Source organism: Neoarius graeffei, chromosome 2 (genome assembly GCF_027579695.1).
Source record: "Neoarius graeffei isolate fNeoGra1 chromosome 2, fNeoGra1.pri, whole genome shotgun sequence".
Lineage (NCBI taxonomy): Eukaryota > Metazoa > Chordata > Actinopteri > Siluriformes > Ariidae > Neoarius > Neoarius graeffei.
The window spans coordinates 12,827,576-12,854,348 of NC_083570.1; the positions used below are offsets into that span (position 1 = coordinate 12,827,576).

General features: G+C 43.6%; 1 protein-coding gene across 1 annotated transcript; it reads right to left on the minus strand.

Moving 5' to 3' along the window:
* Positions 1 to 24,791, minus strand: LOC132868814 (uncharacterized). The gene is made up of 8 exons (XM_060902017.1): positions 24,713 to 24,791; positions 23,462 to 23,599; positions 23,288 to 23,359; positions 23,148 to 23,180; positions 754 to 822; positions 444 to 506; positions 154 to 356; positions 1 to 36 (listed from the first exon to the last, which is right to left on the minus strand). The coding sequence occupies exons 1-8, from the start codon at positions 24,789 to 24,791 to the stop codon at positions 1 to 3; spliced, it is 693 nt and encodes a 230-aa protein (XP_060758000.1).
* Positions 24,792 to 26,773: the final 1,982 nt, after the last annotated feature.

Below are 26,773 nucleotides of genomic sequence, written 5' to 3' on the forward strand. Positions count from 1 at the left end.
CTAAACCTGCCCTCCGACAGTTTCAAGAAAATGTTGCTGTAAAAAAATAAAAATAATAATAATTATACAATGAAAATTACTGTAGCAAGCTTATACAATACACACACACACACACACACATTATATACTAATATATATGACAGGGCGAATTACCATCTTGTTCCTCTTGTCTGGTTGTTCCAGACTCCTATCCAACTCCAGCAGCTCCATCACCGTGCTGCATGGTTTAGCCAACACCACATCTTCTTGCTGGAGTTGAGGCGTGTGTGTCGGGGCGTTGGTCTCCACTAATGACTCGATCTTGTCAAACCTAGCCTCGATCCTCCGCATCAAGCGACTCATGTGGGCCTCTGTGACTATGGGGACAAATGTGATGGAAGTTGTAATTTATAATGTACTTTCCTGAGTGAGTGAACTAGTTAAGTGTGTATAAAAGTACTTACTTCTCTCAAACATGGCTGCGATAGCCGAGACACCCTGTCCGTCATGAAGCGCCCGGCTGCTGGCTGAAGTTTTCAAAAAGAAAATTAGTTTTCCTGTTCATGATTTTGTATTCCAACATCTGTTAATGGGAACTTGAAAGCAACTGTACCTTGAACAGAGTCAGAAGAGGTTTCCAGTGAGGTGCCTGGCTGACTGAATTGGGTGTCGCGCCCAGCTGCTGGCTGAAGTTTTCAAAAATAAAATATTAGTTTTCCTATTCATGATTTTGTATTCCAAAATCTGTAAATGGGAACTTGAAAGCAACTGTACCTTGAACAGGGTCAACAGGACTTGGGCTAGGGTGGTGAGGACTGGCTCCAGTCCCAGCTGGTGTTGACCCTGAAAAGATGGTGCATATGGATGTTAAAGGAACAGTCCACCGTACTTCCATAATGAAATATGTTCTTCTCTGAATTGAGACGAGCTGATCCGTACCTCTCCGAGCTTTGTGCGACCTCCCAGTCAGTCAGACGCGCTGTTACTCCTGTTAGCAATGTAGCTAGGCTCAGCATGGCCAATGGTATTTTTTGGGGCTGTAGTTAGATGCGACCAAACTCTTCCACGTTTTTCCTGTTTACATAGGTTTATTTGACCAGTGACATGAAACAAAGTTCAGTTACACAAATTGAAACATGGCGATTTTCTATGCTATGGAAAGTCCGCACTATAATGACAGGCGTACTAACACCTTCTGCGTGCTTCGCCAGCGCATTGATACCTTCACTCCTGTTTTCCCCCTCTCCCCCGCCCCCCTGACTTCCGTCAATACACAGCCAATGTGACTGGAAACATCAGTGTTGTGGTCAGTAATAGTCAGAGGTTAGTCGAGGAATCATCTGTTTGCGAGCCAAACTGAGCCGCTAAAAAACAATGGTTATTACATGCATCGTGCCGGGTTGTGGCAACAAGCCGAGGGTTTACAGTCCCGTGATGTTTCACAACATTCCAACTTATTACAAACGGCGGAAAGTTTGGCTAGCTGCTTTACAGTTGGATCCCTCAACACCGCTGGACGTTGTGAAGACCTGGAGAGTTTGCTCCGAACATTTCATAGATGAAGACTACACAGCAACTGGAAAACGACTGAATGACACGGCAACACCGTCAATTCAGAAATTACGCATCCAATGCAGTGACTCATCGCTCAACACTGTAAGTGTCTTTTTTGCACCTTATTGTTTTTGGAAGTGGCATTAGCTAGCCTATCCTACTGTAGGTGAGTCCGGTTAGCACAGATAACTTCACTACAAAATCATTACACTTCTGAGACTTGCTATAAGAATTTACTGATTGAGGCACATACTGTAACTTAGCTAAGGTATAACAAAGAAGTAGCCTAACTTCACCGTGCCACTTTGTGTGATGTTTTTGTGCTTGTCTAACGATGTACTTTTGTATTGTCTGACGGTGTTATCTGATGATGTACCGTATGTTGCATTCATATGTTAGGTTTGTGTTTTTGACGTTTCAATCCCGATGGTGCAGGGGGGAGGGGGAGGTTTGTGTTTTTGATGTTTCGATCCGTTATGATGTTGAAAAAAAGATTTCCCTCAATTGACCATAAATGCTGTGTATCTACAGCACCATACTGCAGAGCCTGAATATTGAGCAAACTTTAGTCTCAGGCAACTAGTGTGTGTGTGTGTGTATAGTTCATGGCAATGTACTGGTAGGGTAGCCTACTTCTTGTCGTATACAGTAGGTGGGCGATCAGTGACTGACGGTGCAGGGGGGAGGGGGAGGCTTATCGCTGGTGAGGCATAAAATGTAGATACTGTCTGTCTATATAATGCCCTGTGACAAAACTTACTGACTTTGATAAATGTAAAAACTGACAAGCGTTGTAGTGCTTTATGTTGTATTGGAAAAGAGTAAACTTGTAATCTGTCTGTGTTGTCAGTGTTATACAGGAAGAGTCAAGTGATGCACAGCATGATCTGCCTGAACCAGAGGAAACCTTTTTTGAGGGTGTTCCTCATTCAACCCCCAGAAGCAAAAAGCTGAGGAGACAACATCTACATTCCGAGCACCCTTGCCTGTCCAGCTAGCCAGTCCTTCACACGCACGTCCTCCCAAAAGAGCTGTCCTGGCTCCCATGTGGACAAAGCAATCAGTAAGCTAATAAATCTTCATGTTTTATATGGCGGTATAATTGACTTGCGACCTATATTTATATTTTAATGTGTTTCCTTACTAGGACACTGCATCTTCATTGACAACGATGGCCACCACCCATAGTCCACGAAAAAGCCTTATATATGAGGTGAGTGACCTATAAGTTCTGCTATAGATGAGCATCATAAAATACAAGGAAACTATTTAACTTTTTTTCCTGCAAAGTTACAATGTGCACTGCATGTATGTATGTATGTATGTATGTATGTATGTATGTATGTATGTATGTATGTATGTAGATATGTAAGTGGAATTAGTTGTGAGCAGTGTTGGGCACATTACTTTGAAAAAGTAATTAGTTACAGTTACTAGTTACTTACCCAAAAAAGTAACTGAGTTAGTAACTGAGTTACTTCACTATAAAAGTAACTAGTTACCCAGGAAAGTAACTAATGCGTTACTTTTTTACGTTAAAAAATGTCAAATAATTTGGAGTAATTTGGAGTAAAGCAGCAAACAACAGATACCCATACAGAGGTTTTAATTTATTGCACCTCAACACACCACAATTACAACTGAACTTCAAGCATTTTCTTTCTTTACAAATGTAAGCAGTTAAACAATATGACATGTTTTACACTTGACATGCTGCAAATTAAAACAAACTTTCACAGTTTCAGACAACTGGTGGACATATACTTCCAACTTATTTTTTTCTTCACTAAAGGAAACAGTTTAAGAATACGAAAAGTACTTCAAACTCGCTGTGCTCCAAATCAAAAATAATTTTAAAAAAAAGAAAAAAGTTTGCAGCTTCAGACCACTAGTAGGCATACTGTACTTCAAGTATGTTCTTCTTCACAAACATAAACAGTTTAACAGTATCAGTGTTTTCACTGTGTACCCATCCATGCTCTACCTCAAACATTTACTTTATCAGTAAATTGTAAGTATTCACAAATCAAAATAGCATGCTGAAAATAAAAGCCATGAATGGGGATTAAGTTGATAGAGTACTGATCATAAGGTTTGACATCCTAGAAAAGTAGGTCTTTGGAATTTGTATAGTGCTCTTTTGCACAAATTGCTTTAAACTCGCATACAACTTAAGACAAGAGGTGGACATACAGTGCTCCAAGTATGTTCTTAAAAAGAAAAGTAAACAGTTTAACAGAAGTGCTTTTAAAATTGTACTGAAAATGTATATGACTTGTGAGGGAATTTTTAATGGATGAACATTATTATTCTCTGTGTTTCTGTGTGTTGAGCTCAAGTGGCCTATACTGAGAGATGTTTTTTCCTATGTTGTAATCGCTTTTCTGTGGCCTTGGTGGTAATGAGCAGGGTGCTTGAGTTCATCCTAGCTTGCATCTTCTCATGATGTAACCACCTTTCCTGACCTTGGTGGTGATAAGCAGGGCGCCTGAGTTCTCATAACTACGCATCCACCCGCACGCCAGGTGCACGCTCTAACAAAGCTTCATAGAAAATCTTGAGCCAATCACGTGAAGACACAAGCAGTGAGCGAATGCTTTCAGAGTATAATAGATAACATTCCTAAAACACAACTCAGAGTGCGCGTACTCTCGGCATCATCAGAAGTGGTGTCTTCTTCTATTCTTCTCTTTCCTTTCCTATTTTATATCTTTATATGATCTACTATAATAAATGACTGAAAAGACAACTGTTAAGCGTTCTGAAGTGTTTATTAGAAATTTCCATTACAATTTGGCGTCCCTGGGTGGGCCCTATGCGTCTGATCCTCGGACGACGGAACACTCCCAAGGCTACGGTGCGGAGCTGAGAACTCGGACGAGCGACCAGGCCATCAGGGCTCACCGAACCAGTAAGTGATAACTTTGCATTCTTGTGTAAAGAAATTAGTGGAAACAGTATTTAAAGAATGATACAAGAAATGGACCGAGATTTGTCCTAGTATTTAAAGAATGATATAAGAGATGGACAGAGATTGTCCCAGTCAAGGAAGACTGATATAAGAGACGGACAGAAGTTTGTCCGAGCCCAGGAGGACTGCTAAACTGTGGTACCATCAATATGTTTGCAGACAACGGATAAAACACAATTTTGAGACAATAAACTGCGAGTAGTTTATTGGGTTGTGTTAGAGAATTATCCGCCTAAGTGACGACTGGGTAATCGCTCGCCTACTTGAGGAGGGGAAGTACGGGTGCGTGTTTCGACGGATTCACGTTCAGCGATTCGTGGGAATTGAATCTTGCTCCCTTTGTTCTGTGTGAACAACTGGCCCGTCTGGGGAACGGGATAGAGAGGTTCGATCGCGAAAACGCAAAGACACACCGGTGTGCACGCAAAATATTGATGAATTAACAGAGTACTGTCCTCCTCCAAATTCTGAAACAGAGAAACAGATTTTGTACACATGCGCGAGTTGTCTTTGAGGTTGTTGTGTTAAATGATACCTACTTTGGTTTAAGGCAAATGTCAGATAAATTGTTTACTAATAAGAACACACCTAAAAGATTATTGTGTTGCATTTTTGGACATAGTCCAACTTGCTCTTCTTGTGATTCTGAAAAAAAAAAAAAACTCAGCCATTGTTGTCATAACCTATTGATATAACAGTGTACAATGAGGAACAGAAACAGTAAGTTAGGGGAAAAAAAGAAAAAGCAAGTAAGTGTGAAGCTACATGTGCTATAATAAGAATTGGCTGTTCCTATGACAGCCCAAACATCCAGTTTATGAAAACCTCGTATGGCGAGGATTATTTGGCACAGTTTGATATATGGGTAAAGGACTTAGAATTCCCTGAAAAGGGCAGTTTTAGTCCCAGGCAGATAGGACAGTTAGAAGAAAAGTTGAAACAGAAGGAAAAAGAAGAGTCTGCAGATAATGTTAAGTTCTTAGGGGACTGGAGGGCGTTTTCTGCATGGAAAGAAGAAACACTTAAGAGAGAGTACAAAAGAGAGAAATAACAGGCAGGGCTCTCACCCTCTTCTCAGTGTTTGAAATTTCAGATGGACCCTGACCTGGAGTCTGCCCCACCACCCCGACACACACTGCCTCCTCAGCAAGGCGGAGCATCATTCCCACAAGCGCCTCACCCACAGAGAAGGGTAGAAGTTGAGACGAAGGAAAAAATTGAGCCTCTGGAATCTCTCCCAGCCTACCAGCCGCCTCCAGCATCAGCGCCTCTCAGCGCTTCTCCATCACACACGAGATCCGGTCTTGCATACAGCGATGGAAAAGATACTCTCCTGGACCTGACCACGTGCTCACCAGTGGGTCCACAAGGCTGTAACCTAAAGTCTGAAGTTCTTCATCTTCCAATGGTGGAAGTGGCTGGAGCTGATGGCGTGCTTTTAGTCCACAGACCCTGGATGACAGCTGATATCAAGGAAAGCATGGCTTCTCTTCCCAATGTGAGAGAGGTAGGAGGAAAGAGATTTGGTAACGAACTGTTGATATTTTGCAGAAAATTCCGACCGACCACCCATGAACTTCGCTGCCTAATCATGACCAAGATGGGTATAGATTGGAACAAGGTTTCCAAAGAGTGGCCGGAAGCTGACCAGCGAATGACTACACCAGACTGGAGCGCGGCTGGCAATAACTGTTCAGCCTGGAGAAAAAGGAACAAGAGGAGGAAGAGGTCGAAGTAGGGGCCGAGACAGGACAACCTGGAGTGACTCGTCCTGGATAAAAGGTGCAACCTGCTACAACTGCAATCAGAAGGGACACATTGCTCGAGATTGTCTCCACAGTAGCAGGCAGAGGCCCTGTGAGGAGTACAGCAAAGCAGACTGATGGGCAGACTCTGGGAACGGGCCCCACACAGAGAACAGGGGAGGTAACACACACACACCTGATGATACACATACACATAGACAGGAGCATTCACATAACATTAAACACATTAGTAGCAGCACTTGCATGCAACAGCAAGACTACACAGAAACGCCCGATACACCAGTCCAAATAAATACACCTGAAGTTGCATTAAGTTTGTTAAAATACACAACTACTCCTTTTTCTAAACTCCCTTGTATGCCCCTCACTGTGTGTGGGCATGTGTTAGCCTTTTTAGTAGATTCTGGAGCAGGACACTCAGTGATACAACATGTGGTACTTCCAGTAGACCCACCGCTCAGCTCAAATTCTATTCAGACGATGGGCATCTCAGGACGACCTGTAACCGAAACTTTCTCAGTCAACCTCCCGTGTAAAAGCGAGGGAGGAATAGTTACGTCCCACTCATTCCTCATCTCACATACATGTCCAGTAAATTTGTTAGCACGTGATTTAATGTGCAAATTAGAAGTAAATCTCACATCCACTCCAGATGGACTAACTATTGAAGTAAGTGAAATGTGCGGTGTGCAGTATGGGTTTGGAAGCCCCCTGTATTTGTATGTCTGGCAGCTCTGCTCAGATCAACTCACACAAACTCCAAAACACCTTGTACAGCTCGCACACTTGAACACCTCATCAGTTGACACAGATTATATGAAAGAGGAAGATCTGCATTGCACAGCACATGTTCACCAAGGGCAAGATGTAGAGTTTGAAAAGACTTGGTTTGCAGACCCCCATGCACGTGAAAGATTGACCCTCAAACTATGTATTGGTCTAAACATTATTGCGCTGTGCAGGTCCATTTTACTCGTTGTCCAAACAGCTGCATCAATGTTCATCGCAGTGTTCTCAAACATGTTATACACGGCCTTGTGTCAGAGGACTTTGAGGTCGGCTGCTGCCAACATGATTTCTTTGACATCATTAATTCTATATCCCATGTCTCATTACCAAGGCCACGAGCTGCCCATTGGAAAGACGTGGGGAAATGGGTCAGGAAGTGTGCAGTCGATGGCAATGAATGGTCCCAGAGGACCCTAGTGTGTTGTTTTGTCAAAGGCTTGGGGTCTACAAACAAAGTCATGCTATGTGTGTGTATGTTAAGCGCAGCGTAATATTAGCCACTGATGACCAGGGTCCTGGGGACCTCGGCCATACTGGCCTGTTTGTCTCTGTTTCCACAGGCATAACTCCAGCAGAGGTGCACCCCAAATTGGCGGGAGTTCCAAATTCCATTTGGGCGAAGGGTAAACATGATGTGGGCCTAATAAAGAATGCTGAACCAGTGGTGATCACCCCCAAATCAGATTTCAGGCCTAAACAGACCCAGTAGCCACTCAAACCAGAAGCAATTGCAGGTATAAAACTGGTCTTTGATTCGTTGCTGAAGGCAGATGTAATTGTCCCTTGCCAGGACTTTCCAGTGCGCACTCCTATTTTTCCAGTTAAGAAGGAAGAAAACCGTCCCAACCCGATGAGTGGAGGTTTGTCCAAGATCTGCAAGCAGTCAATGCTGCGGCTGTCCCGCACACGCCTGACGTCCCTAAAGAGTACTCTGCAGGCCACACCCACGTTGGGACTGCCTGACCCCAATAAACCATTTGTTCAAACTGTAGATGAAAAGAAGGGTTTTATGACCTCTGTTCTTTTGCAGAAACACGGGGATAGATTGAGACCTGTAGCCTACTTCTCCAGCAGGCTGGATCCAGTGGCGGCTGGACTTCCTGTTTGCCTGCGTGCAGTTGCTGCAGCTGAAAAGGTGGTAACTGCCTCCAGAAATATTGTGGGGTATTCTAACCTCACCCTTTTGGTCCCACATGCTGTCTCCCTACTTCTGTTGGGGAAAAAAAAAAAAAAAAGATGTCACATTTGTCAGCACAGAGATGGTTGAAGTATAACACAGTCACTTGATATGCCTAACATCACTGTGAAACGTTGTACTGTTCTGAATCCTGCCTCTCTTCTCCCTACAGAGGACGATGGAGAGCCACATAACTGTGTAGCTCTCACTAACGATTTTTGTTCCCCCAGGGCAGACTTAAAGAGTGACCCTTTGGAAAATCCAGACATGATCCTCTATGTGGATGGTTCAGCCTCCAGAGACCCAGAGACGGGAAAGAACAAAGTAGGTTTTGCCATAGTCTCAGATCACGAGGTCCTCAAGGCGTGTCTGCCCTCAAACCTGTCAGCACAGGCCGCAGAGCTCTGTTCCCTTATCAAGACATGCAAATTGGCTGCAGGGTGATCTGTCAATATTTTTACGGACAGTAGGTACACGTTTGGCGTTGTGCACGATTTTGGCACTATTTGGAAACACAGAAATTTTCTCACTAGCACAGGATCTCCCATTGCACATCATAAACTGGTCTCTGAGTTGTTGGATGCTGTTCTACTCCCTAGAGCCATTGCTGTGTGTAAGTGTGCTGCCCATACTAACAATACTGATCTTGTGTCTCAAGGGAATGCCAGGGCGAACGTGGCAGCTAAGTGTGCAGCCTCGGCTTTCAGTTCACCCTCTAACCTTGCCTTTCCTCAGGTTTCTACCCCTTGTTTACAGCTAGTGGACCTTCAGAGCACTGCCACCCAGGACGAGAGACGAGTATGGAAACAGGCAGGCTGTATCCTTGCAAACTCGGTCTGGGTTTGTCCCTCGGGCCGTCCCTGTCTACCAAAATACATGTTCCCTTTCTATGCAAAATTGGCACATGGGCTGACCCATGTGTCAAAAGGGGGGATGGTAGCAGAAGTAACAAAGAGATGGTTCACAAAGGGGTTTTCAAATTATGCTGCGAAATTTTGCAAGCAATGCTTGATATGTGCACAACATAATGCAGGTCAAGGTATCAGACTAACTCAAGCAGCACACCCAATACCAGACAAACCATTTGATCACCTCCAAATGGACTTGATTGAACTGACACTTAGAGAGGGAAAATGGGTCCCTTAAAAATAAACTAAGCAAAGCTTGTGCAGAAACAGGGCTAGGATGGACAAAGGTCCTCCCTGTAGTACTCACACAAATGAGGATGCAAACTAGGCCTAAACATGGGTTAAGCCCATTCGAAATTCTGTTTGGACGAGTACCCAACACGGGGATAGGGCCAGCTCAAGGAACACTGCTGGACACCACACTGTGTGATGATGCAATGTTGAATTACTGTGCAACGTTGTCCTCTGCTTTGAAATCTATCCACAAACAGGTAAAAGAAGCACTTCCCAAACCCGCTGAGGGATCTCTGCACGATCTACAACCAGGGGATTGGATCGTGGTAAAGGACTTCCGACGAACCAAGTGGAACAAGCCACGGTGGAATGGCCCATTCCAGGTCCTGCTCACGACCCCAACGGCAGTGAAAGTCACAGGCAGAGTGACGTGGATCCACGCTAGCCGCTGCAGGAGGGTTCCTGAACCAGCTGAGCAGGAGGAAAAGGAAGGCCTGAGTGACCAGATGCTGACTAAAGCTCGTGAGGAAGAAAGGCATCACTGCATGGAACAGTGCGAGTATCACATCAATCACGCACGCACCCTCAATAGGGAAGAGTATTTCAGTGTCTAGCTGATAGATAAGTCTTAGGGTTTTGAGTTTCCTCCAAGTCCCGGTGAGGTGGGACGAGGGCTGATAGGGCGTGCCCGCCCTCTGAGCACCAATACACGTCAAGAAGGGCAAGGGTTAACTCGGTAACATCATTGAGGCACTGAACAAGATGCGCAAGGTTGCTGAACAATTACGAGCAGATGAACATGGAGGAGTTGAAGACAGCTGATCGTGTTAGTTCAGTGGATGGAAGACTCTAATTCTATCCACCATACCGGTCCTGGGCTTAGTGATTGTGATGCTATGTTTGCTCCCTGTTTTCTGTCAATGTTGTATGTCTGTGTTTCAGAGGCAGCTGACAAATATCGGTTACCAGATGGTGAAAATAGACTCCGATGACTTGCCTGACTGGCCTCCAAACCCACACGAAGACTATAACCCACCGTTCGATGACATCAGCACAGTTGACATGAAACTAGTCCTGACTTAAAACACTTTCATTATCATTGTTTCCTGTTCTATTATTCCTGATCTATGTATATGGCTTGCTAGCATTCATTTAAGATGTTTATGTCTTATAAAAACAGCCTTAGCATTATCCCTGTACACTCAATGACGTGTTAAGTCGAATCTCTCTGAGAACTCTTATCACTGAAACTGTGTACAGTTCTTTTCTTTCCTTTTAGTAATTTATCCTATAGGATAAAAAGGGGGGAATGTGAGGGAATTTTTAATGGATGAACATTATTATTCTCTGTGTTTCTGTGTGTTGAGCTCAAGTGGCCTATACTGAGAAAGATGTTTTTTCCTATGTTGTAATCGCTTTTCTGTGGCCTTGGTGGTAATGAGCAGGGTGCTTGAGTTCATCCTAGCTTGCATCTTCTCATGATGTAACCACCTTTCCTGACCTTGGTGGTGATAAGCAGGGTGCCTGAGTTCTCATAACTACGCATCCACCCGCACGCCAGGTGCACGCTCTAACAAAGCTTCATAGAAAATCTTGAGCCAATCACGTGAAGACACAAGCAGTGAGCGAATGCTTTCAGAGTATAATAGATAACATTCCTAAAACACAACTCAGAGTGCGCGTACTCTCGGCATCATCAGAAGTGGTGTCTTCTTCTATTCTTCTCTTTCCTTTCCTATTTTATATCTTTATATGATCTACTATAATAAATGACTGAAAAGACAACTGTTAAGCGTTCTGAAGTGTTTATTAGAAATTTCCATTACAGACTTTTTTCAAAAAACAAATTCACCTTTGAATCCTATAGCTTCATTCCATTCACCTATCTATCCATTCTCAACACACATCCATCCATGCATGCATGCGATCAGTCATCCACCCAGCCAACCCAGTCATCTCACCATTTTAGCTATTAAACCAGTGATTGTATCTTAAAAGTAGAAGCTTTTCAAACTTAAGGTCAGAGAGTCTGTTTCTCTTTGGAGTGAAGACGAGCTTTCCCAGGCTAAAAAGTCTCTCTACGGGAGCACTGGATGGAGTGGCTGCATTGTATTTGAGTGAAACTGTCTTTATCAGTGGAAATCCATGAAGAGAGTCCATCCCTTGTGCTGCTGATTTGAAATAATCTGCAACTTGACTTTCAGCAGTAGCAGCAGTGGCATCCTCATCATCAAAGGCAAAGAACTCGTCCTCTATGGTTGAGTCAGTATGTGTTGGTGTGCTGGTAGTACCTGTCTGCTGGTCTTCCTCTCGAGCACTTTTACGGCGTTCAGCGAGCAGACTTGCCTTAGCCTTGTCCTTCTTCTCTTGTGTCCGCAGCCAACGTAATTTAAACCTGGGCAGAGTCACAGCAGCCAAGATAGCGTTCTCGCTCTCCAGCACCTCCGCAAATCTTGTTTTAATTGCCTGAAATTACATATAATACAAAGAACATATTATACTGACTGTCTACACACACGCACACACAAGACATGATGAGCACAATTATATGCAATAATACATACACATAATACAAACAAAATAACATTTTTTCATTAGGTATCAATGTATTTAGCTTACTCAAAAATAAATAGTCGTTCTCACCGTAACAATTGCCTCTGGAAGGTCAACGAGAATTTGCAGGCCACCCTTCAGCTCCATGGTCTTCAACATCAGTGTCTCCAGAGTGGGTAAGAGAGTGCCATGATAACAGTTGTCCTCTCCCTGAAGAATGTCCAGGGCTACTGTTAGTGGCTTCATTGTCGTGCAGTACTCCCTGAGGAACTGATACTCTCTTTCTGTAATGGCTTTCAAGCCGAACTTGGAAGATATGGTGTTCAGCTCAACTATTGGGATCTCACAGATTCGAGCAAGGGCATCATAAAAAGAGTTCCATCTCGTAGTGCAAGGGACTACCAGCTTCCTTGCAATAACATCATCCACGGTCTCTGCAGCCACTGTAGATCGGCTAGCCTTGTTCCATAAGGCTGTGCATTTCGTCGTAGCACTTCTGTATACTGCTTTTGTTTCTGGACTGGTCGAAATCCACTTATCAACATCATTACATGAAACGAGGTTTAATGTGTGTGATGCACACCTCTGATGTGGTGGCAAAGTAATCACAGCATCATCGTCATCATCACCTCCAACACTATTTTGCAAGACATCATGAATGTTCATAAAAGTCACCTCGTCCTCCTCATCCTCCGAGTCATCCTCCTCAACTGGCTGATACTTTTTGAAGGCCTTGACGAAATTAGAGCCGTTATCTGTGACAGTGGATGTTATTTTGTGGGAAATGCCATAAGATGAGTGAATATTATCAAGCTCAGACGCGATACTGTCATGGGTATGACGGCCCTTGAATCGCCTACATGCCAAGGCAGCTTTCCTTCGTTCCATGGTTTCTGAATGTATCCAGTGTGCAGTAACGCCAAGATAGCTTTTATTATGTGCAGTCCATATGTCTGCAGTAGTAGAGACGTATTCCAACTGTTCAAATTCTTTTTTGAGCTCGACGTTCATTTTAACATACTCTGCATCAATATATTTAGAAAAAGTCTTTCTGCACGGCGGACCGGCTCCAGCTCTCCTTGGAATTTTCCCTATAAGGGCTCTAAAGGAGTCCGAGTCAACTGTTGACAATGGCAGCATGTTTTCAACCACATACCTCCCTATCATTTCATTGAGTTCTTTCTGTGTAGTAAGTTTTGGGGTAGCCGAAGCAGAAAAATCCAGCCTTTGCTGCTTGGCTGGCGTGGCTCCGTCGCCGTGGCCTTCGTTGTTAGCTAGCTTGCCTTTATCATGGGGCATGCCGGTGGCCACTAGCTTAACAGAAGCGTGTGCCGTCGAGAGATGCTTCATTAAATTCGAGTTGCTTACATTTGAAGTGGACAAAGTCTTTGGTCTTAGACACAATGTGCACATAACATGTACGTTTTTACCTTTTACCTCGACGAGGTTAAAATACTGCCTATACTTCCACCTTGAAAACGTTGTCTTCGACTCGGGACTCGCCATCCCATCTGACATTGTGTGTGTGTGTGTGCGCGCTACGACTGTGTGCTGGGTTTGTGTGATAGCCGCCCACCGGGTGTCTCTGTTTGGCTCAACATGAAATCTCACTCTGCTTTAGCCAATCATCCTAACGTATCCAGCCTTTACCAAAGGGAGAAAAAAAATATCATGCCTGTATGCGAGTTGAGTGAGATGCCAGTTTCAAAACGAGTAGGTTGGTTCAGTAACGCGCAGTAATGGCGTGTTGGTACCGGTAACGGCGTTACAACGATAGATGAAGTAACTCGTTGGATTACCCGTTACTGAAAAAAGTAACGCCGTTAGTAACGGCGTTTATTTCAACGCCGTTATTCCCATCACTGGTTGTGAGTGACTGTGGAATACACTGATAAGTGTGGGGAAAAGCTTGTGTTGGGATGAATAGAAGTGTGGATGCATGTAAATGCCTTGATGTGCCTGAAGTTACAGTAATATTTGAAGTTGCTTTGTTTGAAATTAATGTTGGAAAGGTAAGCGATGGTTGGTATAGTAGGCTATGCCTTCACTGCTTTACAATCTTTGCTTGTTGTCTTGTCAATGGAACTTTATGCCTATGAATGTTGTGACTTATGTAACTGAAATACTACTACTGAAATATTACTCTTTGTAACAGTAATGAGGCATATTTTTATTTGTCTTCATCAGGAACCACACCTCATTGGAGCAACAGCGATGGACATGAGTGCAACATCGGACTTTGATGTCAGCATGACCTCTGAGACTGCTCTTGATCCTGCAGACAGCAGCTATGTGCCAGATAGCAGCCCCTCAACCTCCACCACAGGAAGTTCCTCAAGCCTCCCTGGACAACCCAGAGGATGGAGGGAAAGGAAGTGGATCGTGAACGAGTCCAAGCTCATGGAGCTGTTCCAAAGATGCCCAGAATGCCGTTCTGTGATGTGTGACCTCCAGCAAACTGTATCGCGCTGTGGCAGCAGAATAAAAATAAAATGGCAATGCGACAGTGGCCATGTGGGAAAATGGGAGTCATGTCCCGAAGTACGTGGGATGCCAGAAAATAACTTATTGACACAAGCTGCAATTGTCTTCACTGGTGCAACATACACCGATATTGCTGACTGGGCAGGACTTCTCAACCTGCAGTTGCCCCACAAATCATGGTACAATGTGATTCAGAACACTTACCTGCTCCCAGCAATTGAACAAGCATACATAACACAGGAGGACATCATCAAAGCAAGACTAATCTGCCAATTAGAGGATGGTGAGGGAGTGCAGCTATGTGGTGATGGCAGAAGTGACAGCCACCGGGCATTCCAGCAAATACAACACATACTCTTTCATGGATGACTCAACGAAGCAGATTCTGGTGTTTGAGCTAATGCAGGTAAGACTGTGAATTATCACAAAAACATGGTCAGTTCTGCAACACCTGTCATACAACTCTGTAACCAACGGATAAATTACATTTCAGATTCCCTCATCCATACATTTGTGCTCCACAGGTGTCCCAGGCCTCAAGTTCTGCTGCGATGGAACCATTGGGTTTCAGGAAAGGACTGGACAACATCCTGAATGAGGGCATCGATGTAACAGTGGTCACCACTGACCGGCATCCCTCCATCTGAAAAATTATGAGAGAGGAGTATCCTAACATCATCCATCAATTTGACCCATGACATGTAGCAAAAGGTTAGTTTTCTGTTAGTCTATATCTACTATCTATTATTGTCTTGTAATTATGTTTTAACAGTGTTTCCTTGAGGAATGTAGTAGGCTGCAGAATGTGTGTGGTGCACTCTCAATGATTTTTTTTTTCAATTTCATTGAGATGTCTTTTTTAGCAAAAGATTACACAAATGACAAATGTCAGACAGACTGAAATGATGCTGAAACATCAGTATGCATCACATGTGGTCGAAAAGGGGGGGCACTCCAGTCAATGTAATGAAAAGGCAAACACTGAAAGAAATACAGTGGTGCTTGAAAGTTTGTGAACCCTTTAGAATTTTCTATATTTTTGCATAAATATGACCTAAAACATCATCAGATTGTCACCCAAGTCCTAAAAGTAGATAAAGAGAACCCAGTTAAACAAATGAGACAAAAATATTATATTTGTTTATTTATTTATTGAGGAAAATGATCCAATATTACATATCTGTGAGTGGCAAAAGTATGTGAACCTTTGCTTTCACTATCTGGTGTGACCCCATTGTGCAGCAATAACTGCAGCTAAAGGTTTCTGGTAACTGTTGATCAGTCCTGCACACCAGCTTGGAGGAATTTTAGCCCATTCTTCTGTACAGAACAGGTTCAACTTTGGGATGTTGGTGGGTTTCCTCACATGAACTGCTTGCTTCAGGTCCTTCCACAACATTTCAATTGGATTAAGGTCAGGACTTTGACTTGGCCATTCCAAAACATTAACTTTATTCTTCTTTAACCATTCTTCAGTAGAATGACTTGTGTGCTTAGGGTCATTGTCTTGCTGCATGACCCATCTTCTCTTGAGATTCAGTTCATGGACAGATGTCCTGACATTTTCCTTTAGAATTCACTGATATAATTCAGAATTCATTGTTCCATCAATGATGGCAAGCCGTCCTGGCCCAGATGCAGCAAAACAGGCCCAAACAATGATACTACCATCACCATGTTTCACAGATGGGATAAGGTTCTTATGCTGGAATGCAGTGTTTTCCTTTCTCCAAACATGACGCTTCTCATTTAAACCAAAAAGTTCTATTTTGATCTCATCCGTCCACAGAACATTTTTCCAATAGCCTTCTGGCTTGTCCACGTGATCTTTAGCAAACTGCAGATGAGCAGCAATATTCTTTTTGGAGAGCAGTGGCTTTCTCCTTGCAACCCTGCCATGCACACCATTGTCGTTCAGTGTTCTCCTGATGGTGGACTCATGGACATGAACATTAACCAATGTGAGAGAGGCCTTCAGTTGCTTAGAAGTTACCCTGGGGTGTTTTGTGGCCTCGCCGACTATTACACACCTTGCTCTTGGAGTGATCTTTGTTGGTCGACCACTCCTGGGGAGGGTAACAATGGTCTTGAATTTCCTCCATTTGTACACAATCTGTCTGACTGTGGATTGGTGGAGTCCAAACTCTTTAGAGATGGTTTTGTAACCTTTTCCAGCCTGATGAGCATCAACAACACTTTTTCTGAGATCCTCAGAAATCTCCTTTGTTCGTGCCATGATACACTTCCACAAACGTGTTGAGAAAATCAGACTTTGACAGATTCCTGTTCTGTAAATAAAACAGCGTGCCCACTCACACCTGGTTGTCGTCCCATTGATTGAAAACACCTGACTCTAATTTCACCTTCAAATTAACTGCTAATCCTAGAGGTTCACATACTTTTGCCACTCACAGATATGTAATATTGGATCATTTTCCTCAGTAAATAAATAACCAAGTTTCATATTTTTGTCTCATTTGTTTAACTGGGTTCTCTTTATCTACTTTTAGGATTTGTGTGAAAATCTGATGATGTTTTAGGTCATATTTATGCAAGAATATAGAACATTCTAAAGGGTTCACAAACTTTCAAGCACCACTGTAGGTGCACATCCATATTTCTATCAATTGATTTTATGTAATTGTCCAGGATTTAAAAAGAAAATGGTAGCGACATCCAACAGGAGGGAGTACAAAGATCTTGCTCCTTGGGTCCGGAGTGTCGCCAACCACATGTGGTGGAGCTGTTGCACCTGCAAAGGAAATCCAAAGGTAACAAGCATACAGACACACCTGTATTGACATTCCAGTTAGACACGGATGTAATGCACGGCAACCCTTTGCTGTTGCACATGGAAGGCTACTGTGTTGTACTTCAGATGGTTCAAAAATTGCCTCTGCTCTTATGTTGTCAGGAGCTGCTCAGGCGATGGATTTCTCTCCTACACCACATCACTGGGGTCCACCGCTGGGAAGACAATGGCATGGAATACAGATGTTTCCACAAAGAGTTGTCTGCACAGCAACAAAGAAGCAAGAGGTGGCTAAAAGTGAATTCCCCTTCCTACAAAGTCCTGAAGTCAATGATGAGGGACACTCGCTTCCTCAAAGACCTTCAACAGATGACACTGTTCAAACATACAGGTATGTGTATCTAAGATTTTAATAAGGCAAAATAGTGACATGGCGAAAGTTATGGGTATGACTGTGATTAGGATCTTGAGTTCTCCACCACACAATAACAGTACTGAATGTATCATGTATATTATAGACCAGTACTAATGTACAGTATAATAGTCATGGCACAGTCATTGTAAATCACCCACAACCATGCATTATCTTTTTTCCACTGTAAATCCTGGTGGTAAGTTTGTGCCACTGATAAAACTCTGCAGACTTAGTTTCTGATAGACAAACTTGATTCAGGTGTTATTCTTTGGATGATTCATCAAAGGAAAGACAAAGACTTCTGAGAAACACAGAAAATGTCCACATCATGAGACCAGGTTTGAAAAATTCCAGTTCTACCTACTAACGAGAACATAGACACAGGGTGAGGGCTATCTATTGTGCACAGGAGAACGGCCGTTAACGGCTGGGGGGGATTAAGAGATGGGCAGTTTACCCCCTATTGACAGGAGGTCACACCTATAGCAACAATAGGTGCAAAGGTAGTCTCCTGGGGGGGCTGACGCTTGGGGCCAACAACTGAAATGCCGAAGTAAAGCAAAACCTAAAAGTGCAAATAGGAGACATTACTGATATTCCTTCAACATATTGATATTCCTTCAACATACTGAAAATAAACCTGAAACATATTACCCAAACTCATTAGAGCCTTTCTTCTGTTTTGTTTTTTATGTTTCAGGACAACTTGAGGTGTTTCACAATGCACTCTTGAAGTACTGCCCAAAGCGACTTCATTTTGAATACCCTGCAATGAAGGCACGCACTATGCTTGCAATCATGGACCACAATGAGAATCACTCAAGAGAACGGGAACAAGCAAGAACTGCAGGAGGTGGGTACACTGGTACCACAAGTACTACACTACTAAAATAGTGTAATAACTGCAATAACACATATCTGCCTTCAGGATCATGACCATCACATATGTTACAGATATGACTGACCGGTGTTATTTCAACCTTTTCAGGAAAACATGCCTGGGAAATAGTCCCCAAAAATGGGTGACATCATAATTTTAGTAACGATAACGTACTATATTTTGACTTATATATATATATATATATTTTTTTTAATTGCAGGTCTCTCAAGACCATAGTCCCAACAAATGTGTGATGGGATACATTTAGAAGTGACAACCTTCTGTATTTTGACCACCTATGTTCATATTGTTTTTTATTTCAGGCCTCCCAAGAACCAATGTTGTCCACAAAAAGCAAACGGGTCATTGGATTTCAAGACCAATATATGCGGAGACAACGCAGACATTCAGAGATGATCTCATGGAACGAGTGCTTCAAAGAAGACTTGACCCCTCAGTCCGACCCAAGGACAAGTCATTTCATTTGCAAATACCTCAACTGCCTGCCAACATTGCTCCAGTACTAAAGCCCAGCAAAGAGGAGGCCAAGAAATCACACACCTCGAGAATCCAAGGCCCATCAAAGAAGGACTAACTGGGTTTCAGCTGCCAACAAACATTATTGAAAGACATCTGTAACTGACTTGCTGTTTTGTTTTGTGTGTGTGTGCCTGTGTGTTTTCTCCTCTCCTCTGCACTTGGTTTTCTCTCAGCGTTTTCAGAATGTCTGCTGCAAAACTGACATGGGGTATACAGTAATTGGTCGCTCCTCTTATTATTCCAGTATCAGTTGGGGTGAGGGTTTTTTCCACCATACCGCTGCAATCTCTCCACCCATATGTTGTAAAAATTTTATTTATTATTGTTTTTGAATACTCCTGAACTCCATTTTTTACACCTGTAAATAAATTACACTCTTATCATAATATGAGTTGACTGAGGTTGTTTTCTCATATCACTTATGAGGTTTGCCTACCCAGGTCCAAAATGTACCTAAGTGTATAAAGCTCGTGTAAATTATTGTAAATGTTATGCAGGCAATCTGGTTATGGTCATAAATTTTGTTTTTGCTTAGTGTCAGACTTCATGTAGGTTTGAACATATCTTACAGACCACATGTTCTCCAGGCAGGCATGTTTACTGAGGTAAATATTTGTTTGAAGATAAACTGAGCAGAAAGAGCCTGGATGTTGCATGTCAAAATTACTATGATATCCACCTGATGTAGGAAAGAAGAAAAGTAACAGTGTGGTACGCTCCAAGTTTATTTGCATATAATATTTACAGATACAGAAATGTTGTCATCCTACTTCTGTGATTACATGGCAATACACAGGCTCTGGCTAACTATCAAAGCCACATAAAAGTTGGTAGGTCTACAATATACAGACTGGCAAAGGCTGCAGTGCAAATGTCCCACATACTGTATGTCTGAAGCATGTAATAACGAGAAGCGAACCTGCATCAGAAACGTCAGGGGCCCAGCACAGATACAGCCCAGTTACCACAGTCCAGTTTCTACATATCCATAGCTTCGTGCACTTCTTGGAATCCAAGATACACACTGGACTCAGAGGGATATCGCTGTCGTATAGCCCCGACGACACATGACGCCAATGGTTTGCGATGTCCTCTACCCAAGGTTTCACCGCGCAGTCCCCATTCCAACACGATTCGGTAGGACACCAACCTTTGTTGACTAAGAAAACAGGGAGATGATAAATACATGTAGGCCTACTGACATCACATCACATTATCTCTAGCAGCTTTATCCTTCTACAGGGTCGCAGGCAAGCTGGAGCCTATCCCAACTGACTACGGGCGAAAGGCGGGGTACACCCTGGACAAGTCGCCAGGTCATCACAGGGCTGACACATAGACACAGACAACCATTCACACTCACACCTACGGTCAATTTAGAGTCACCAGTTAACCTAACCTGCATGTCTTTGGACTGTGGGGGAAACCGGAGCACCTGGAGGAAACCCATGCGGACACGGGGAGAACATGCAAACTCCACACAGGAAGGCCCTCGCCGGCCCCGGGGCTCGAACCCAGGACCTTCTTGCTGTGAGGCGACAGCGCTAACCACTACACCACCGTGCCGCCCGGCCTACTGACAAACGGTGAAATTACAAACATGGTTCAAGGGTTTCAGAGAGCACTTACTCTGGGGATAGCTGGCCATCAGGACCACTCAGCGTGTGTTGTTTCCTCCAATTGACTTTGCCACATCTGAAGAAAAAGTTCACAACTGACGGGTGAATCATCGCTGCAAACGCATCTGTTGCCACAACACAATGCGTAGGGTCTTCTAGATGTACAGATGGTAGCACCTGGTCCCATTCAGCACAGCACACAGTACGTTTACATGCACATCCAAATCGAGCTACTGTCGGTAATCGAGCAAAGGGTCCCAGCAGGGGTGCCAGAGAAATCCAATCCTACATGCAACTGTGAAATCGAGCTATTGTGTGAGGTGCATTGTGCACCCGAGCCACAGGTGGCGCTACATGCCCCATCGTGTTGGTACACTTCCGGTTGTCATCATGAAGAAGAGCTATCGTGTTGCCAGATACTGCTGGCGTTTTCCAGCCCAAAACATGTTCAAATCCACCAAAATGCACTTAAAATCTGGCAACACTGGCAGTTCCGCGTTCAAGCTGTTAGGCTTGCTCTAACAGACTGTATGGCTACAAACTGTCCTGCGCAGACCACTGTTTTGTAAGACAACTTATTTTGCACAATTGTATATTTTTCTAAAGTCCATTTTTTGCTTACAAAAAATATTTTTTTTGCTTACAATTTAACTTGTGTCTTAATAAACACACAGAAAGTTCAATTGTTTTGTTTTTATTGACATTCTTCAGATGTTGAACATACACACACATATATACACACAAATACAATGACTTGTTTATGTACACAATTCACAGCTATGCAACAGCTGTACAGATGTATTTGGTGATACAGTAAGTGAGCTAAATTTTAACAGTGCAAACAATGCCACAAAAAGAAAAGATTCATGCCGACCGAGGCTGTTGTGTTTCCCGCTTGTGGTCTCGTCACTCGTCACTTCCGGAAGGGGCAGTAAGTAGCTCGACTACTAGCTCGATAGGGTATACATGCACTAAGTAGCTCGGCAGAAATCGCATAATCTAGGTCGTGTAGCTCGATTCCGAGAAATCAAGTTCGGTTCAATTTCAGCCGAATTAAGGTGTATACATGGCATTTTGAACTTCGATTTCAGTCGAGCAACGGCAGAAATTCGATTCTCTCTATGTGCATGTAAACGCACTGACAAACTCTCTATTGCCCCTTTTCCACCAAAGCAGTTCCAGGGCTGGTTCGGGGCCAGTGCTTAGTTTGGAACCGGGTTTTCTGTTTCCACTGACAAAGAACTGGCTCTGGGGCCAGAAAAAACGGTTCCAGGCTAGCACCAACTCTTTGCTGGGCCAGAGGAAAGAACCGCTTACGTCAGCAGGGGGGGCGGAGTTGTTAAGACCAACAACAATAACAAGACCGCGAAAGATCGCCATTTTTAAGCGACGAGAAGCAGCAGCTGTACAAACGCGAAGTCATCCATTATTATTATTGTTGTTGTTGCTGCTGCTTCTTCTTCCGTGTTGTTTTTGCTTCGATATTCGCACCAAGGTTTATGCAAACGTAGCGACATAACTGACGTATACAACGACGTAATGACGTGGCTTCCCTTAGCACCGCGAGCTATGGAAAAGCAAACTGGTTCTCAGCTGGCTCGCAAGTTGAACGAGTTGTGAACCAGCACCAGCACTGGCCCCGAACCAGCCCTGGAACTGATTTGGTGGAAAAGGGGTATATTTCAGTCGGCATCTGTTCACAACAGTCACACTTGCACCACCAACTGCTGTTTGCCCGTGTCCTCATGATGGCGCCAGCCTGTTCATCTTCATATGTTTCTTCCCTCACATGGTCCATTCGGGCTAGCTCCACCTCGGTATATTCCGGTTCAAATAGATATGGCTCCGGATCCGCCACGAGCCAATCTTCAGCATCTATGTCCTCCATTTGAAAATGTTCCATTGTAGCACACGTAAAGTCTTTTCTGTTATAATTTTCTGCAAGCTCTCACCACAACCTGATGCTTCCTGACTAGACTGTGTTCCAAGGAGTGCAGGCTACTTGTCTTGGTGGTCACGTTGGTTGTATTGACGGAAGTTAGGGGGGGCGGGGGAGAGAAAAAAAAACAGGAGTGAAGGTATCAATGCGCTGTCGAAGCGCGCAGAAGGTGTTAGTACGCCTGTCATTATAGTGCGGACTTTCCATAGCATAGAAAATCGCCACGTTTCAATTTGTGTAACTGAACTTTGTTTCATGTCACTGGTCATATAAACCTATGTAAACAGGAAAAATGTGGAAGAGTTTGGTCGCATCTAACTACAGCCCCAAAAAATACCATTGGCCATGCTGAGCCTAGCTACATTGCTAACAGGAGTAACAGCGCGTCTGACTGACTGGGAGGTCGCACAAAGCTCAGAGAGGTACGGATCAGCTCGTCTCAATTCAGAGAAGAACATATTTCATTATGGAAGTACGGTGGACTGTTCCTTTAAGTCATTTATTGGGGTGTCTTATACATGGTATTCGCAAAAGAAGAACCTATGATAATACATTAGACATTTACAAATAAATTGAAAAACACTTACATTGTGGTGGTAGGGGCATTGGGTCCTGCCGACCTGAAAAGAGCACACAAACATCAGATCAGTCACATAATATGCACCGGTTATTCATCATGAATGTTAGCTCCAAGCTATGAATGATGACTTGGGAACTGTTAACTTACACACAGGGCTTCCAGGCACAGTCAGAGTCTTGGGTTGCTTCTTGGTTGCTGCTACCACTGGAGCAGAATCATCTGGAAGGAAAGACCATACAATGTGCAATGTAAATTTCTTGTAAATGACTTGAAAATGAACACTGAATTGAGTAACTAATGTCATTAGTGAAGAGAGCTTACCATCATCAGAGGATTCGGAGACAAACCTCCTTGGGCGCTTACGCTGCCTTATTGCAAAAGTGTTCACATCATCCTCTGTCTCAACACTTGAGGACTCCATCAATTGCAAACACTTCTGTTCAGCTTTGGCGTATAAATCTATGGAAAATTACTTTTAGTCAGTAGCACAAAAAAAAAAAAACCAGTGCTGCCATAGAGAGAACAATTCAGTATATTCTATGTAGTGCATTGCAGCGATAGCTCACCTGTTTCATACCAGGTTTTCTTAACGGGATGTTTGGCCCAAGTTGTATTTGGTGCTCAGCACTTCACAACATGTGATCGCACATTGTGTGTCGTCCAGTAGCAGACCATGCCATGCTAAAAATATATATAATAAAAAAATAATATATAATGCTATCAAAAGTATATAGGCATATATGTAAGCATACATATTTGCTATGTATCGACAAAAAAAAGACTCGTACCTCAGAAGTGTGTTCAAGCCATGAAGATGGCACAACCTCAATAACATTGTCTGTGAACTCAACAACAGTGAAGCTCATCTGTGAAAACAAAGGCATCATTAGCAAGGAAAATGGAGCAAAAGGTATTAGTTCCCTTGGCTGGCCTATGAAAACTCCTGTAGGTGTGAAACAGTCTATTTGGTTTTAAGAAAACATTACAAGTAAAAATTGCATTAAGATGGACATATTTTCCCAATCCATCCTTTTTACATGGCTAAAACACAGAATCTCCCATTCGCAAAACACATTTTGTATCATATTTTGCAAGTGTACACAGCTGTGTACACTTGCAAAATATGATACAAAATGTGTTTTGCGAATGGGAGATTCTGTGTTTTAGCCATGTAAAAAGGATGGATTGGGAAAATATGTCCATCTTAATGCAATTTTTACTTGTAACGTTTTCTTAAAACCAAATAGACTGTTTCACACCTCCAAAATTCCTCCAAAAAAATCCAAAAAAAAAATCATTGTGATGGTTAAATTGCGTGTGTGGATGTCTCCTAAAAATCATGCAGGACTGTCATGAAAACATTAGTCTGTTTCTATGGCTCCTCAATCATCAAGGCCTGTTTTGTGAGTTCACATTCTGGCACCAGCTTCATGACACACTCACTCCATTTCACTCTGAAGCACCCAATGATTCTTGAATCACAAGGATCTGTGAACAGAGGATCCACCCTCTGAAAGACCTTGCACAAAATCATGTCATTCCTTTCTTCAATGGCTTCACAACATTTGGCACCTGCCAAAATGTACGCATTGTTTGGTCTTCGGGTTTTCTTTTTCGGTGCTGGAGCTGTGGGAGTCTGATCCTGGTCCATCTCCGAGAGCCTTTTAGCCACTTGAATTAGTGGTCTATTCCCTTATCGGACCAGACGTTTCAGCTTGCCCAAGTAGTTTTCAAACCGGAAGGCGCTGCATGCATCAAGGCATCCAAAGGTCTCTGCTTCATCTGTTAAATGGAGCATGCTGTGCACATTATACACCATGAAGTGTCTGCCATACAGCTCTGCAGTCTGTGACACAAAATACACCATCAGGTTTCTGCTGTAGTCTGCATACTTGCCGGCTAGGTTGGGAGAAACCAAAATGTTCAGTACCACACTGAAAGCCATGAAATGCCTGTACAGTGGCCTGGACAGAATGCCCTTGAGCACTACTTTTCCTGTATACAGGGCAAACTGGTGCAGCTCTGTAGCTTTCCAGCGGTCGACTTCTTCCAAGCTCCTGGGCTTTCTGGTAAAGCAACTTGGTATATATTCTCTCAAACCACACAGTCTTCTGCTGACCTCTTGGAGCTGTGTAGTCGACAGTCTCACCTTCCTGCTTCCCCTCGCCCATTCCACCAACAGTTTCCTCATGACACCTAAACAAGCTTGGTGCATGTAATCAATGGGAAACATTTTGATCATATCAATGGGAAGTTGCAGGAATGGGGACACTGTATAGCCCTCAGTTTCCTTGACAGCCATCTCTCTTCTGAACAGGTCATTGGTTCGCAGGGTGCTTTGGACATCAGGGTATGTTACACGGCCGTCTTCCCATGTCCCTTTCTGTACACATTTGTCACATCCATAGTATCCTGTGCACAGTTTTGTTGCTTTGACCATTGCCTTGGCAGGCGCATCACATACAATACAGCGCATGACAACCATCTTCCCTTGAATTCCGTTTTCAAGCAGATCCTTCATTTCTGCAACCACATCGTTGAGAAACTCCAAATCATTAGGTTTAGCAGGACCAGATGTTAAGGTGACAGGGAAAACATGAGTTGGACTCAGATGGATGGCACACAAGACAGGCCACAGAGTGGTCTTGCTGTTTTTGAACAGTGGAACACCATCAATGTTCAGAGACAACTCCAGGGTGGTTATTTTTTTCAGAACCTCTTGTGGGTAGTGGTTTAGTTGTGCTTCAATAGCTCTCCTTAAACCAAAGTGAACATACTCCATTCCTGATACCGGAGTTGACCTGATGTCTCTTGGGGTTGAGAGAAGGGTTCTTGCTGTTGAAGGCAACTCTGTGTGTCCATTGGCTTTTAATCCTACAAGAAGGTCGTCAAGTGCAGAGTGTGTAATCTGGTGTTTTAAGGCCAGTGTTGTAAAAAGTCCTTTAGTGAGCTTTGTGGGTCGTTTTCCTCAATGTAAGAGAGTCACTGGTGTCACTGCTATCCTCCACATTCATGGGTGTGCTCCACAGCGCATCTGATGCAAACGCAGTACCAACACTACTGCTTGTTGGTACTGCCATGCACTCTGGCTCTTCTTCATTCTCCTCTGCCAGTAGTACAGATTGTTCTTGCAGTTGCTGCTGATGTTGATGAAGCCTGGCCGCTTCTTGCATAGCCTGCTCTGCCTGTGCAGCGTCTAGTGCATCCTTCTCCTCTTGCATTTCTGCTCTCAAAGCCTTTCGCACCGCTTCCACCTCTCGCCACACCCTCTTCCATCTCTTTTGGCCCTTTTTCACTACCCTTTTTTAGCTCACTTCAGCTCGCTTCAGCTCACTTCAGCCCGACATGGCTCGCATTTCGACTATCCAAAAACAGCACGACTCAGCTCGCTTCAGCCCTGCTTAGCCCCCAAAACTCGCACCGTTTTGGAGTGGGGCTGAAGCGAGCCAAACCGAGCTGAGTGAGGCGTGAGCAGACACTCCCCTGCGTGCTGATTGGTGAGGAGGAGTGTCCTCACACGCCCCGCGAGCACGCTGGGATCTGTAAACACCGTAAACCCAGAAGAAGGAGAATTACGAATTACGAGAATTATGAAGCCTTATGCGCCTCGCCTCATCTATACGCTCTTGCCAG